General features: G+C 34.6%; 2 protein-coding genes across 4 annotated transcripts in view; one reads left to right on the top strand and one right to left on the bottom strand.

Annotated features, from left to right (window-relative positions):
* Positions 1-14,646, bottom strand: part of LOC127876904 (high affinity cAMP-specific and IBMX-insensitive 3',5'-cyclic phosphodiesterase 8B-like) — a 406,208-nt gene that overhangs the window by 61,643 nt on the left and 329,919 nt on the right. The gene's annotated exons all lie outside the window — the stretch shown is intronic.
* Positions 1-14,646, top strand: part of LOC127876905 (high affinity cAMP-specific and IBMX-insensitive 3',5'-cyclic phosphodiesterase 8B-like) — a 140,868-nt gene that overhangs the window by 18,028 nt on the left and 108,194 nt on the right. Inside the window, exon 1 of one of the 2 annotated variants that reach the window (XM_052422411.1) lies at positions 12,449-13,006. The exons of the other annotated variant lie outside the window; for it this stretch is intronic. Coding sequence (XP_052278371.1) covers positions 12,953-13,006 — 54 coding nt within the window. The 5' untranslated portion in view covers positions 12,449-12,952. Of the gene's footprint in view, positions 1-12,448; positions 13,007-14,646 lie in introns of those variants that run through there. 2 annotated transcript variants of the gene reach the window in all.

The raw sequence follows: 14,646 nt of genomic DNA, 5'->3' as shown, positions 1-14,646 counted from the left end.
TTTTATATGTCATTAATTTCCCAATTTCCTTTATTATTTATAATGTTGTTGTCTACTCTTATTAATTAAGTAATCTTTCAGCTGTGTATTCGGCATTTTGCTAATTAAGTGTAAATCTGAAGTAAGTATTGCCCAGAAGTAATTTATTACGTAAAATATTAAGCTGATAAGAAAATGAAGTGTTGGGCTTACATCACATTTTATATGTATTATAATGTATATTTTTTTATACAGCACTGTGTTTTGTAAATTCGGAATAATTCATTAAACATATAATGGATATCATTTATGAGATTTTCGCATTAAATAAATATAGGATCTGGAACGAGTTGTCATATCATACCATATTTTATTACACGACTTCAGGAATTTTGTTAGTAAGCGAGCCTTTGGCGAGCTTACTAACAAATTTCATGGACGAGTTTAATAAAATATGGTATGATATGACGAGTGTCAGATCTTTTTTATCACATGCTTTTAAATGAGCAAATTAAATAAATATTTATGCAAACGTAATGATAAATCCCGAATGTTGTTATACCCCAACAAACGAAGTTTACGGGGGTATATAGGATTGAACTTGTCTGTCGGTTGGTCTGTCGATCTGTCGGTCCGTATTAAGTGTCCGCTCTCTAATTCAAGTAGTTTTCATCCGATCTTCACCAAACTTGGTAACAAGTTGTATCTACATGATGTCTAGGCCAAGTTCGAACATGGGCCTTGCCGGGTCAAAAACTAGGTCACGGGGTCACTTAGTGCGTTTTAAACATCCAGCATGTTGTCTGCTGTCTAATTCAAGTAGTTTTCATCCGATCTTCACTAAACTTGGTCAGAAGTTGTATCTTGATGATCTTAAGGCCAAGTTTGAACATGGGCCTTGCCGGGTAGAAAACTAGGTCACGGGGTCACTTAGTGCGTTTTTTAACATTCAGCATGGTGTCCTCTCTCTTATTCAAGTAGTTTTCATCCGATCTTCACCAAACTTGGTCAGAAGTTTTATCTAGATGATCTGAAGGCCAAGTTCGATCATGGGCCATGCCAGATCAAAAACTAGGTCACAGGGTCACATAGTACGTTTTACACATTGAGCATGGTGTCCGCTCTCTATTTCAAGTAGTTTAAATCTGATCTTCACCACACTTGGTCAAAAGTTGTAACTAGATGATTTGTAGGTCAAGTTCGAACATGGGCCATGCCGGGTCAAAAACTAGGTCACGGGGTCACTTAGTGTGTTTTAAACCTCACCATGGTGTCCGGTCTCTAATTCAAGTAGTTTTTATCCAATCTTCACCAAAATTGGTCAGAAGTTGTATCTTGATAATGTCTAGGGGCAAGTTTGAATATGGGTCATGCCGGGTCAAAAACAAGGTCACGGGGTCACTTAGTGCATTTTAAACATCACAATTTTGTCCGCTCTCAATTTCAAGTAGTTTTCATCCAATCTTCACCAAACTTGGTCAGCAGTTGTATCTACATGATGTCTAGGTCAAGTTTGAATTTGGGTCATGCAGGGTCAAAAACTAGGTCACGGGGTATCTTAGTGCGTTTTAAACCTCACCATTTTGTCTGCTCTCTAATTCAAGTAGTTTTCATCCAATCCTCACCAAACTTGGTCAAAATTTTTATTTAAATGATCTCTAGGACAAGTTTGAAAATGGGCCATTCCGGGCCTAAAACTAGGTTGTGGGGTCACTTAGTGCGTTTTTTAACATTCAGCACGGTGTCCGCTCTCTAATTCAAGTAGTGTACATCCGATCTTCACCAAACTTGGTCAGAAGTTTTATGGAGATGATTTTAAGGCCATGTTAGAACATGGGCCTTTCTGGGTCAAAAACTAGGTCAAGGGGTCACTTAGTGCGTTTTAAAATTGAGCATGGTGTCCGCTGTTTTTTGTGGAGACGACATGCAAAACATAATGTGTCAATGCGGCATGTGGGGGTATTCATCACATCTGTGACAAAGCTCTAGTTTACATTTTGTGACGTCATTTGACGTTGTAACGTCATTTCAGCAAAATAACAAAATGTGATTAGTCAATAAACGAAAACTAAGCCAATGAAAACGCTTAAAAATGTTGTATTACACATGTGTAATATACAATAATATGTAATAGTTGTATTACATGGGAAACAGGGTATAGCATGTGATAAAGCTGTTTATGTCATGCTCTGTATGTTGAGTAGGATTGCCATTGTGCAATCAGTAGATGGCTGTTGTTTTTGATAGCCAAAGCACAGTAAATGTATGATAATGTATCCATTTATAGGTACACTCTTTCCATTTGTAACTCCACCATCCTGTTTAAGGCAATGCATGGTCCCTTTTTAGGGGTTATGACTGATAAGGGGGACTATCGAATGCAAACATGATTGAGACTAATGACCCTGTATATCACTTCACCGTTTGATCACCTTTAAAGTGGTAATAGATATCAGTATTTAAAAGGATGTTTGATACTTAGTTGGAGGGGGGATGACCAGTTAGAATGGCGATTACCTTGGTCTAATTTAATACTGTGCTTAAGTCCAAAGTCTGTCAAACATTGTTATGAAACAAAATTAAGTGATAGCTGAACCAAAATACATTCATTTTGTAACAGCTTTTATTTGTGCATTTTGCACATTGTGTGGGTATTGGGCTTGTTGTACTAAGCCTCAATCATGAAAATTTGTTTAAAACTACGCTAAACTAAGGCAGTACCTATTGCTTGTCTAATTTCCCCTTGGATGAGCTCATTGCCTACCATGTATAGAGATGTAAAGCCACACACCTTGAAATGAAATAAATGTTAATCAATACATATAGATGCAATTTGAAAGTGTGCACAATTTTCATTAAATCTAATTAGCCTAGTTAGAAAGTAATTTATTATTTTTCAAACGGTACCGCTTTTAAAACGAAAGTAGGGTTTCTATATGTTTACGTCCATTTCGACAAACCCGATTATTGCTTAGTTTTAAAGAGCAAAAAAGACGGATTTCTACCTTGTAACCACAAGATAAATATTTCTAATTGGCATAGATAAAATTAAATCTATAACCTAGTTAGCAAGTTATGTATTATTAGCTCATCTATTTTTTGAAAAAAAATTATGAGCTATTGTCATCACCTTGGCGTCGGCGTCGGTGTCGGCGTTGGCGTCCGGTTAAGTTTTGCGTTTAGGTCCCCTTTTGTCAGAAAATATCAATGCTATTGCATTCAAACTTGGTACACTTACTTACTATCATGAGGGGACTGGGCAGGCAAAGTTAGATAACTCTGGCGTGCATTTTGACAGAATTATGTGCCCTTTTTATACTTAGAAAATTGAAAATTTTGGTTAAGTTTTGTGTTTAGGTCCATTTTATTCCTTAAGTATCAAAGCTATTGCTTTCATACTTGAAACACTTACTAACTATCATAAGGGGACTGTGCAGGCAAAGTAATGTAACTCTGACTGGCATTTTGACAGAATTATGTGCCCTTTTTATACTTAGAAAATTGAAAATTTGGTTATGTTTTGTGTTTAGGTCCACTTTATTCCTACAGTATCAAAGCTATTGCTTTCATACTTGCAACACTTATTAACTATCGTAAGGGGACTGTGCAGGCAAAGTTATGTAACTCTGACTGGCATTTGGACGGAATTATGGGCCCTTTATACTTAGAAAATTGAAAGTTTGGCTAAGTTTTGTGTTTTGGTCCACTTTACCCCTAAAGTATCATAAATATTGCTTTCATACTTGGAACACTAGCAAACTGTCATAAGGGTACAGTAAAAGGACAAGTTGCATAACTCTGGATGTCATTTTTACGGAATTATGGCCCTTTTTTGACTTAGTAACTTTGAATATATGGTTAAATTTTGTGTTTCGATCCACTTTACTTCTTAAGTATCAAGGCTATTGCTTTCAAACTTCAAATACTTTCATGCTATCATGAGGTTACTGTACCTGGCAAGTTGAATTTTACCTTGACCTTTGAATGACCTTGACTCACAAGGTCAAATTATTAAATTTTGCTAAAATTGCCATAACTTCTTTATTTATGATTAGATTTGATTGATACTTTGACAAAACTACTCTTACCTGACATACCACAATATACTCCACCCAAACCACAGCCCGTGCCCCCCCCCCCCTTCCCCTCGCCCCCCTATTTTTTTTTTTTTTTTTTTTTAAGATCATCTCACAAATGACCACCACACCCTCACACTATATCCCCCCCCCCCCCCCACCCCACCCCCTCCTCAAATTTTTTTTTTAAACGGTTAAAAAACAAAACTATTTATTTTGATTATTTTATGTTTGAAATACCGTCCAACCATCGCACCCAAGAATCCCCCCCCACCCCCCCTCCCCCCACCCCCCACCCGAATCCCCCCCCCCTAATTTTTTTTTTTTTTTTTTTTTTAAAGATCATCTCACAAATTACCACCACACCCTCACACTATACCCCCCACCTCACCCCCCCCCCCCCCAATTTTTTTTTTGAAACTGTTAAAAAACACAAATATTTATTTTTATTATTTTATGTTTGAAATACCCTCCAACCATCGCACCCAAGAATCCCCCCCCCACCCCCCCACCCCCCCCACCCCCCCACCACCCGAATTTTTTTGTTTTCCTTTTTTTTGCATTTTTGGAACATAATGTGATAAATGTCCACACCCCCACACAATGCACCCCTCTTCACTCCACCCCTCCCTCCTTTGTGATTGAAAATGAGAGTCCCTTCACCTTTAAAAAGAAAATAGATGAGCGGTCTGCACCCGCAAGGCGGTGCTCTTGTTTTTCAAACTGTAACGCTTTTAAAACCGAAAGTAGGATTTCAAGACGTATATATCCATTTCGACAAACTCGATTATTTTTAATTTGTAAAGCGCCAAAAAGACGGATTTCTACCTGGTGACCACCATATTCATTCTTATTGGCATTATTAAGATAAAATATGTTTATTAATCATACTTAATTTTACTATGCCAAATAAGTTACCGTAGGTTTCCACGTATAGCGCGCTCCCGTGTAAAGCGCGCAGGCTGTTTTTTAAATGCAAAAATGGGGAAAAAAATATTTAAAGACAATAACACCACCAAATCGGACCGAAAATGGCCGCCATTTTACTATTGCACAATCCAATAATCCGGGGCATTGAAAAGCTTAATTAAGCATTCAAAATAGGAAGCGTCATTATGATTAGGAGCATGGGTTGCATAGCACTATACTTTTTTTTACAATTTTGTTATTTTCTAGCAAAAGATTAACAGTCCATGTGCGTTTCGTGAAAAACGTGAGAAAAAAAGAATTAGTGTACATCGTGTGATTTTTCCTCGGGGAAAGCATGGGCATTATCGGTAAATTTGAATGTCGCATGGAAGACAGGGATACAGTTGTTGAGGTTCACCACTGTTGAACGTTCTATATTTATACACACAAAATGCAATTGCATATCTTCACGTTCTCAAGTGTCAATTAGTGTCTCAAATGTCAATTAGCGTCTTAACAAGTCGTGGCACATATTACTCAATAACATCTGCCAATTACGAAGTGCAAAATGACCCCCTTTCACACCTACCGTTACCCGCAAAAAAGACATTGTTCGCACCTACCCTTGCCTGCTCTCTGGAATGTCAACAACAATCCGCATCGGAATTCATCATTAAAGAAGTGTAAGAACACAAACAAAGAAATGTCCGCAAGTTTATTCAAACAAATTTATTTTTGACCACAACTTCTTCTACCGCATTCATATCTACCAGTAGCGACTTCTTGTTGTTTCGACAATGGCCCCTCAGTCTGTACGATTATAGGGTGGAAGTTTTCTGGAAAAAAACATGGCGGCCATTTTGATTATTTACGATTACACAACATATTTTTTACCAATTTAGCAGCCAGGATAGCGTTGTATCAATGTATAGCGCGCACCAGCTTTTTAATTTGAATTTTGGAGGTAAAACACTGCGCGCTTTACGTGGAAACCTACGGTATGTGGCTTTAACTGGCTGCATAAATGGTAAATTAACATAACTTAATGTGAAAAGGGTTAAACTTAATTTGTACCTAAATTGTTAAACCTCCATTGACATTATCAATTGCATGCTTAGCCAGGATTTTATGAAAATACTTACATTTTTGTTGTGAGCATGTCTTAGTGCGGAATGAGCTGTTAAGTGTTAGTTTTGTTGTTTCTGTCATCTGAATATTCAAAAAAAAGTTGGACATTGTTCATTCTTACAATTATTTCCATTACTGCATTCCAATTACTATCAATATGTGTGTTGATTACAAAATGCTTTAAACCAATGAGACAAAAAAGCTCGGACAACAATAAGTGTAAATGAACTTTTAAATAAACTAGTTCAGCTTTGAAAAGGAAGTTGTTTAAAACAAAAGGCACTTATGTTAAACAGCCATTAAAAAACTAGTTTATGGATGATAAACTTGACAGAGTAATTAGTTTTGCTGTATCAAGTATAGTATTTCCATATTATTTTAATTGCTAGTTACCTGAGGTTTTAAGTGTTTTCCAGTTTAATTTACTCTCTCATTGCTTGAGGATCTTTAAAATCATATTTTTGTTGTTCAGGAAAGTAATGTTATTATTATAAAATAATTAAATGAATTGGATTTATAAGCAAAAGTTTATAATATTGTTGACATTTTTGTCTTATTCTATAATGGTAATGAGAAACAAGAGATGTGTTTGTCAGAAACACAATGCCCCCTATTGCGCCACTTTGAAGCCATATATTTGACCTTTGACCTTTAAAGATGACCTTGACCTTTCACTTCTCAAAATGTGCAGCTCCATGAGATACACATGCATGCCAAATATCAAGTTGCTTTCTTCAATAATGCAAAAGTTAATCTAAAACTTTAACCAAGGTTAAAGTTTTGGGACACACACAATGAATGAATGAATGACATACAGACAGACTGACAGGCCAAAAACAATATACCGCAGATCTTTCGATCCAGGGGCATACAAATTGTACACAAACACATTTAAAACAATCCTTAAAACAATCCTGACATGTTCTCTTTTTAAGTAATGTGTCAAAGGGAGATAACACAATGATATTTGGACATATTTCTAGCAAGAGTTGTCGGAACAATAAACAAAAAAGAAAAGCAAAAAATGTGAAAGAAAAACACTTGGCAAAAAATTAAATATTTTAAGAATGTTATAGCATTGTATCATTGAGTCGTAAATTGACAATAATACAAGATGGATATTATTGTCTCAAAATAAAAAGGCCATTATTTTCTTGGTAACAATACCTTGTTCATTTTATACAATAGGTTAAACTAACTTTTTTATTAACATAAACCAATGCAAATTGTGGAATCAGGGAGCACACATGGCAATATTTTATACACAGAACACTAGCACTACAAAAGATATGTTGTTTAAAAAAAAAAATCAAACCCCTGAATATCATTTAAGAGGCAAAACAGGATAAACCACTTACTTTAGTAAATGGCAATTACCAGTAGTACTGGTCTTCTTCTTGTTCGTATATATGTATGGCTTATTTAAATTAATTTGTAAATTAACTGTACATTTTTGCTGTCAAGGTCATAAAACTGATTGATATGTTGTACAATAAAACAACTGTCAGTAGTGTTGAACCAAGTTCTTTACTTCATGTAGATATATTGGACCATGTGACAAGAGCGAGGTTGTAAGTGTTTATTGTGAACATATATGTACACATGTTTTATTGACAGAAGTACATCTGTATCAGCTCTGCACCATAAGAGAAATTACTGCTGTTTGGTGTAGAAACCATTTTCGTGTGATTATGGATATACGCGAAACCCCGTGTTTATTGGAGGAAAAACTAGATAATTTTGTGTAAATTGGTCTACACGGACTGATATCTGTGTTCAATAACCCAGCTGCCTATGGGTAGCAGAGTGCTTAATGGTGCAGTTATTTTGTAAGATGAAAATATATCAGATGAAAAGAATCATAAAGTGATCACTGCACATTTGTGCAGATTTGCTGGAGTTGGCTGTTATTAAAAATGGATGTTTGTTGTGTTTTCTAAAATATAATGAATGAAGTATTTTGTTGAAAGTATTTGTAAATTATTTGTTTTATTATGAAAAGTTATGGCCACAGCAGCTGCATGTATGCTGAAATATTGTTACTTGTAATGAATTATTAACTTCATTTAAACTAGACCTGGGTGTTTGGAAATTTAATAATGGAATTATTTAGAAAATATTTAATTTAGTTGCTAAATATTTTTCAGATCATTATATGTGTTAGTTGGGGCACATGCAAGCTGCAGAAGAAAAAAACGTTAGTTTTATATCCATTAAGTTGCAAAAAAAGACCATTATAAATTACAGTAGCAGAATGGACTTTATCTACATGTAACAAACGTGAACAACGATAACAACTTTTGCAATATCACCATCCATATAAAACAATTAAATATTTTGTTCGGTGATCCAGTCTGAGAATTTATTGGTAGAAAATGATATATTTAAAGTAAATGTTTAATTTGCATTCATCTCTTTATAATATTTGATTTCACTATATACTATCTGCATATTTATTCATAAAAGTAATTTGAATTATTGAGTGATCAGTCATTCTATCCAACAGTTGTCATAATTCAATCAATTAAAATATCATTTGACCTATGCTGTATTTTATTTACATTAAAAATATTAAATATTTTTTGTCAGTGATTATTTGAAATAAAATTGTCTCCATTCATTTTAACATTTTTTTAAGGCTGGCCAAATGATAAAGTTAATGCCAATCAAGAAATCTTCACAGATTATTTTTATTTTTTAGTTGTTTAAGTGTTGTTGACGCGATTTACCTTAAAGAGTTAATGGATCTGTGAAATTTCAATATGTAAATGTAGGAAATTACACTAAGTCTTGGTTTGATAAAAGATCTAGTGTTTTTTAAGCATGAATAGAGCAATTAAGTGTTCAGGCCAATGTAAAGAGGGTGATGCAAATTGTGTGTAAGGGAAAATCCAATGATTTTCCTTGGCCCTGCGTCACTGCCAGCCGGTGAACTTAAGAGATGCCAGCGGGATCTATCGGAATTGAACTTCCTGAGAAATTTTCACTGAGTGTCAGAATTCACAAGCAAATGTACAGACCAGTGTTTTATGCATCTAATGCTAGGTGATAATTGTGAATGGATATTTGTTTGGTACCAGACTGATGCAGTATTTTGGGTTGAATTTTTATGATTTTTATGAAATTTGTTAACTTTCTTGCATTTGATGTGTAGGCATTGATTGGAAATGTAGATTTTCTAATCATGCTAATGTGATATATGGGGGGTATGGACATTCTGTAAGATTTCATTTACTGAGGATTTATTTGGTGAAGGGTATTAGTATAAATATTGGGGATAATAAAACATCGTGAAGTGGAAGTCTGTGGGTAAAATTTATAATAGCAAGTTTGGAGAGGGGATTAGTATTTTTAATGAAGACCAAGGTATGTGGATTGATAATTTGGTTGGGCTGGCCAACATGTGACTTCTTCAGACTAAAGAAATATAAAATGTAAAGGAATGAATTATAATTGATAAATAATGGAGTTTTATTCTTGATGTTAATGTTTTTCAGTCATCTATTGACAGCATGGATAGCTTAGTGGCAGGAACAACGGATAATTTTTTCTTATTCTTGCTGTAAAGGTTTAGTGCTGAGTAGACTGTAAACTATGAGGCAAGACAATGATAATTTGTTATATTGACAATAGATTATATAAAATGCTTTTGGTTATAATAGTTCATATTAAAGTCTAAAAGATTCTATTTTAACATAAGAGACCATGAGTGCTTATCTTTATGCCTTTAAAAGTGTAATCAATATTGTGCTTAAGCATGAAAGGACATCATTAACAAATTTTACCTCAATATAACTTGAGTAAAATTGCAATATTCTGGCTATAATAGATTATATAAAGTTGTACAAGCTCTACAACATTCAAATCAAAGAAACAATACAGACTTATATTTAGTTATTGTATGTTTCATGGTGTTTCTTGTTCCTGTCAAGTGGGATTATAACCTTTATCACAGTGCCTTCACGTTATATTGTCACTTAGATGTGCTTTCAGCAATGATCGTGAAATGGTTTATTCATGCACATTTATAATTTTATTCTTGCATTTACTGTAATTCGGATTTATGTGATCTAATATAATGGTATTCACATTTGTTTTTGCTGGTATATTTTAGTATATAAGTCAGTCTCTGGGAAAACTGCGCTTAGTGCATGTGCGTTCTGTTTTGTCCCAGATAAAGGCATGTGCAGTTTAAAAATGTCATTCAGAGACGACACTGTCTGATTTTATGGAATTTTTCGTTTAAACGAACTACGAAAATCCAGTCTAGGCAGGTGTTCAACCCATTTGTGCCCAGTGGACTCTCCCATCCTTCTAAATTTGATCAATTTATTTTCAAAATTAGGGATGTCCAGTAAATTTATTTCTATATTTAGAATATTTCTTACAGAAATTCCTTTAAGCAAACAGCGCAGACCCTGATGAGATGTCGCATCATGCGGCGTCTCATCCGGATCTATGCTGTTTGCCAAGGCCTTTTTTCTGAACGCAAGGCGTTAATCACTGGTAAGCCTGTACAGACTGCACAGGCTTATCTATGACAACACTTTATGCACATGTATCAACCCACTTTTCATAGACTGTTCCAATGTCTGCGTTAACCCTTTCAGTGCGGGAACCGAATTTTGAAGGCCTTTGCAAACAGTTTGGATCCTGATGAGACGCCACAGAACGTGGCGTCTCATCAGGATCCAAACTGTTTGCTATTCTGATAGTATTCTTTGAAAAAAATGAAGAAAATGCTTATTTTACAAATTCAGCAGATGACATTTTAGCAGACGACAAATTTCCCAGCATGCAAAGGGTTAATGTTATTCATGAAGGTTGCAAAATATTTTTCTTAAACTGTTTAACCAATATCTCAATAACATTCACAACATACACAAAACATTCTTCTAGTCATGAATACATGTTACTCAGTAATTACTGAGTCCACAATGCTTTATATGAAATCCTTGAGGTGTACATTTACAATAGGCAAATGGAGAAGTTATTATTTAAACCACAAGCAATGATATTGTTGAACTGTGGGATTCATCTTAATCGGAGGCCTGTGTGCCAAATAATTCAGGTTGGTTTCAAATTGGTCAAGGTTTCATGGCCTTGCTCTGGACCACCGTTGTGGCTGTATGCCCATCTATATTCCGGCTTTGGTGATATATTGTGGAGTATAAGTGGGGCCGAGGTGGTCACATTAATTCAATAAATAGCTAGTTATAAGTGTCCTCCTACATTCTCATCATGTTATTTCCTGGTATGCAAAGCGTTTTCCTCAATGCTCACAATCCCAAATTTAATTCTAAAACAAGTGTAAGGTTCAAGTAATTAGTTTCCTTAATTTGAAACTTTTTGGGAAAGGATATTGTTCAATATTTGTGCTTGTCAGTTGATGTCTGTCTGCAATCACAAGATATTAGAATAATGAAAAGGACAGTCAGAAAAAAAGTATTAAAGAGTACATCAATAGAAAATATAATTGGCCTTATTTATTGTTTACAGGTGTATTTGATGATACAAAAAATATTTCCTTGTTGCTTTTTGCATTTTAATTCAGGTTGAATTTTTCGATAGGGTAATATATGCATTATTCCGGCTTAAGTTAAAACAATTTTTGAGAAGGAATTTTAATCTCCAAGGAAAACTGGGTGCTGTTGCTTTTGGCAAGAATTTATGGAGTTTTGATTAAAATCTGAAATTGAGTGTATGCTGCAGTACGTATAGGTATAATGGAGGATACAGGTTTTAGTGTGTGTAGGGAGAGATTACTGCCTCGCTAGTTTTGTGTTTATGTAAATGAATGAACCAAAGAACTAGATTGAAGTCAAGCTTGTTGTTTTGTTGGGTTTGGAGGGTTGAATACAATATTTGGATTTTATTTTGGCTATAAGTGATAATATACACGTTGGTTTTGAAAGTCGAGGAAATTGGTCACTTAACTGGTTGTAGTGTAATGAGTAAATTGCTTTCAGCTTCTTTCAGATCAGTTCTAACTTATATTGGCATTTAAAAAGTGCAAATGTTAGCAGTTTTTATTAAAAAATATTTTTGTTGTATGTTATTGTTAAAGAAACATTCGTTTAATGTCAATTCAAATATACATATAAAATAATGCTGCTAAAATATGTGAAATATGATAACAATTTAGAATGCAAACATCACAAGGCCATACAATCTTTTCTCCAATGTAATTTACAAATGTTAAAACGCATTTTCTTTGATGTGTGCTTCATTACGAAGGCTTTAAGTTCTTGGATCCTCATTTTTTTGTTTTAGCAGATTAATGAAAAAAAATAAAATAGATAGACTTAAAAAATGCAAAGACAAATGTGAAGTTTGAAGTATTTTCATGATGTGTAAAATAACAAGCAATATTTAATTTTAAAAGTTTTGATGAATAATGAGAGTTATGGCATCTTTGTAGATCACGTTGGGAGTGTACTTATTTAAATTCAGCCTCAGATTATGTGTTAAACCAATATGTTAAGGTACTGGTAATATTAATAAATGCAGATACATAATTGCTCTCCGTGAACTGGAGTGTTGTGGGGAAATTCATAATTATCAACATTGAGAATAGTTTACTGCAGCAAACTATGACGTCAAAGCAAGTGGCTTTTGTTGTATGTGCTACACATTTAATCCAACAGTATGTGATAAACAGATAACTAATTGGAAATTGGCTAATTTGATACAAAGATGAAAAGTATATATAATACATCTTGCCAGTGCTGTCCAAGTAAATTTGTGTGAAAGACCAATCTGTGTGTCGTTAACTGCCCTCCAGTGGATGGTATCGCGGCATAAATCAGCAACTTGACATTTAAAGAAGAATTCCATGAAACTTATTGCTGCTGGGCACCATGGGCATTTGCCACTGCTGCGCGTCCCGGCCACCGGACCATTTAGCGTTACAGGTGATGTCATCTTTTTTAATGTCAAAGAGTTTAGCATTTAAAAAAATATATGGGCCTTTTTCTGCATAAACCTGCATAAATGCATGTACCTTTTTTTTCAGATTTAGGCACTAATTTTTCACAAATAAATATTTTCAAACATACCTAACATTAAAATGAAGCAATATATTTAATTTTGCCATATTTTAAGTTTAAACAATAATTGTTAAAAAGCAATGTGTGCTTGAGAATCAATGAGTAAAATGTTTTAATTGCATACAAAAACTAAATCCGATCATAAAATAGTTTTTAAGAGCATTAGATGGTAACCCTTGTCAGAATAAACAGTTGAGGCTCACTTGACCCTCAACAAACAGTTTGCATCATAAACATGGACGAGACAATTCAGAAAACTTAACCCTTTGCGTGTTTGGAAATTTATTGTCTGCTAAAATGTTGTCTGCTGAATTTCTTAAATTAGCATTTTCTTCGTTTTTTTCAAATAATACTATAAGAATAGCAAACACTTTGGATCCTGATGAGATGCCACGTTCTGTGGCGTTTCATCTGGATCCAAACTGTTTGCAAAGGCCTTCAAAATTCAGTTCTAGCACTGAAAGAGTTAAGTTGTGTTGCATGTTTTAAATTGATGCTAGTGTTGCGTACAATTATCACAAATAGTACAAACTATGTTTGTTTCATTTTGTTCCTGAATTTTGCATTGAAATTATTATCACATTGTTGTGACTATGATGTGTTCAGTTGAAAACCTGGTAATTTATAGATTGATAAATATGATAATGTTGTTCTAAATGATTTCTCTATGCATTTGCCAAATAGTTGTTTTGACATATAGAGTATTTGACCTTGTTTGTAATTGAAGCTCTGTAATATTGCACTAAAAGCTGCTGCGGTTGTTGAGAAATGGGAACATGGTAATGGTATGAACAACCTCCGGGAGCATGTTTCCCTTAAAACCCGTGGATAAGTTTTCATCCGCTTCTGATCTACAACGACTTCGTAGAAAGAACAGAGCAATGGCCCGCTGGATCTGCAGCGTCAAACCTGACGACGGAGTTGACACTGACACTCTGTATAGTAAACTAATCCCGCAGCAGATAACAAATAAACTAAGGATCAAGTCAAGTCATGTAGGAAAAAAGAGAAGCTGGGAACGAAGGAAAATGCATTTCAACACCCATGAAATCAATTGTTTATGCCTGCAGTAGGGTGGCTTAAAGCATATGGACTTTCAGCTTCATCTCTGTCTGAAGTCCTGTATCTGTTTCGATACACACACGATATTTTGCGCGACAGTCCCGGCGACGCACGATATTTTGCGCGACAGTCTCTGCAACTGTCGCGCAAAATATTGTGTGTCGCCCTTGATGAAAGAATGGTGAGATTATAGATGGCACTATCCGGATTCTGTAATAACCACTTGTTGATTATGTTGTTTAACATATACGTATATTCAAAGTTTAAAGTTCACGGGTTATTAAATGTTGTTTATCGTTGTTTTTACTGACTATATTGTGATTTATTGTCAAAATTGCTCAGTAGACGATGATCTTCCGGCATATGATTTTATTATTATTTGTTACTTTTTGTAATTAACATTTACTGAGTGGTGTTAGCTGGTTCGTTTTTAAAGTTGCTCA

The sequence above is a fragment of the Dreissena polymorpha genome, chromosome 4 (assembly GCF_020536995.1).
Source record: "Dreissena polymorpha isolate Duluth1 chromosome 4, UMN_Dpol_1.0, whole genome shotgun sequence".
Lineage (NCBI taxonomy): Eukaryota > Metazoa > Mollusca > Bivalvia > Myida > Dreissenidae > Dreissena > Dreissena polymorpha.
The sequence above is the reverse complement of the archived record's forward strand: the minus strand, read 5'-3'. Positions and strand labels throughout refer to the sequence as shown.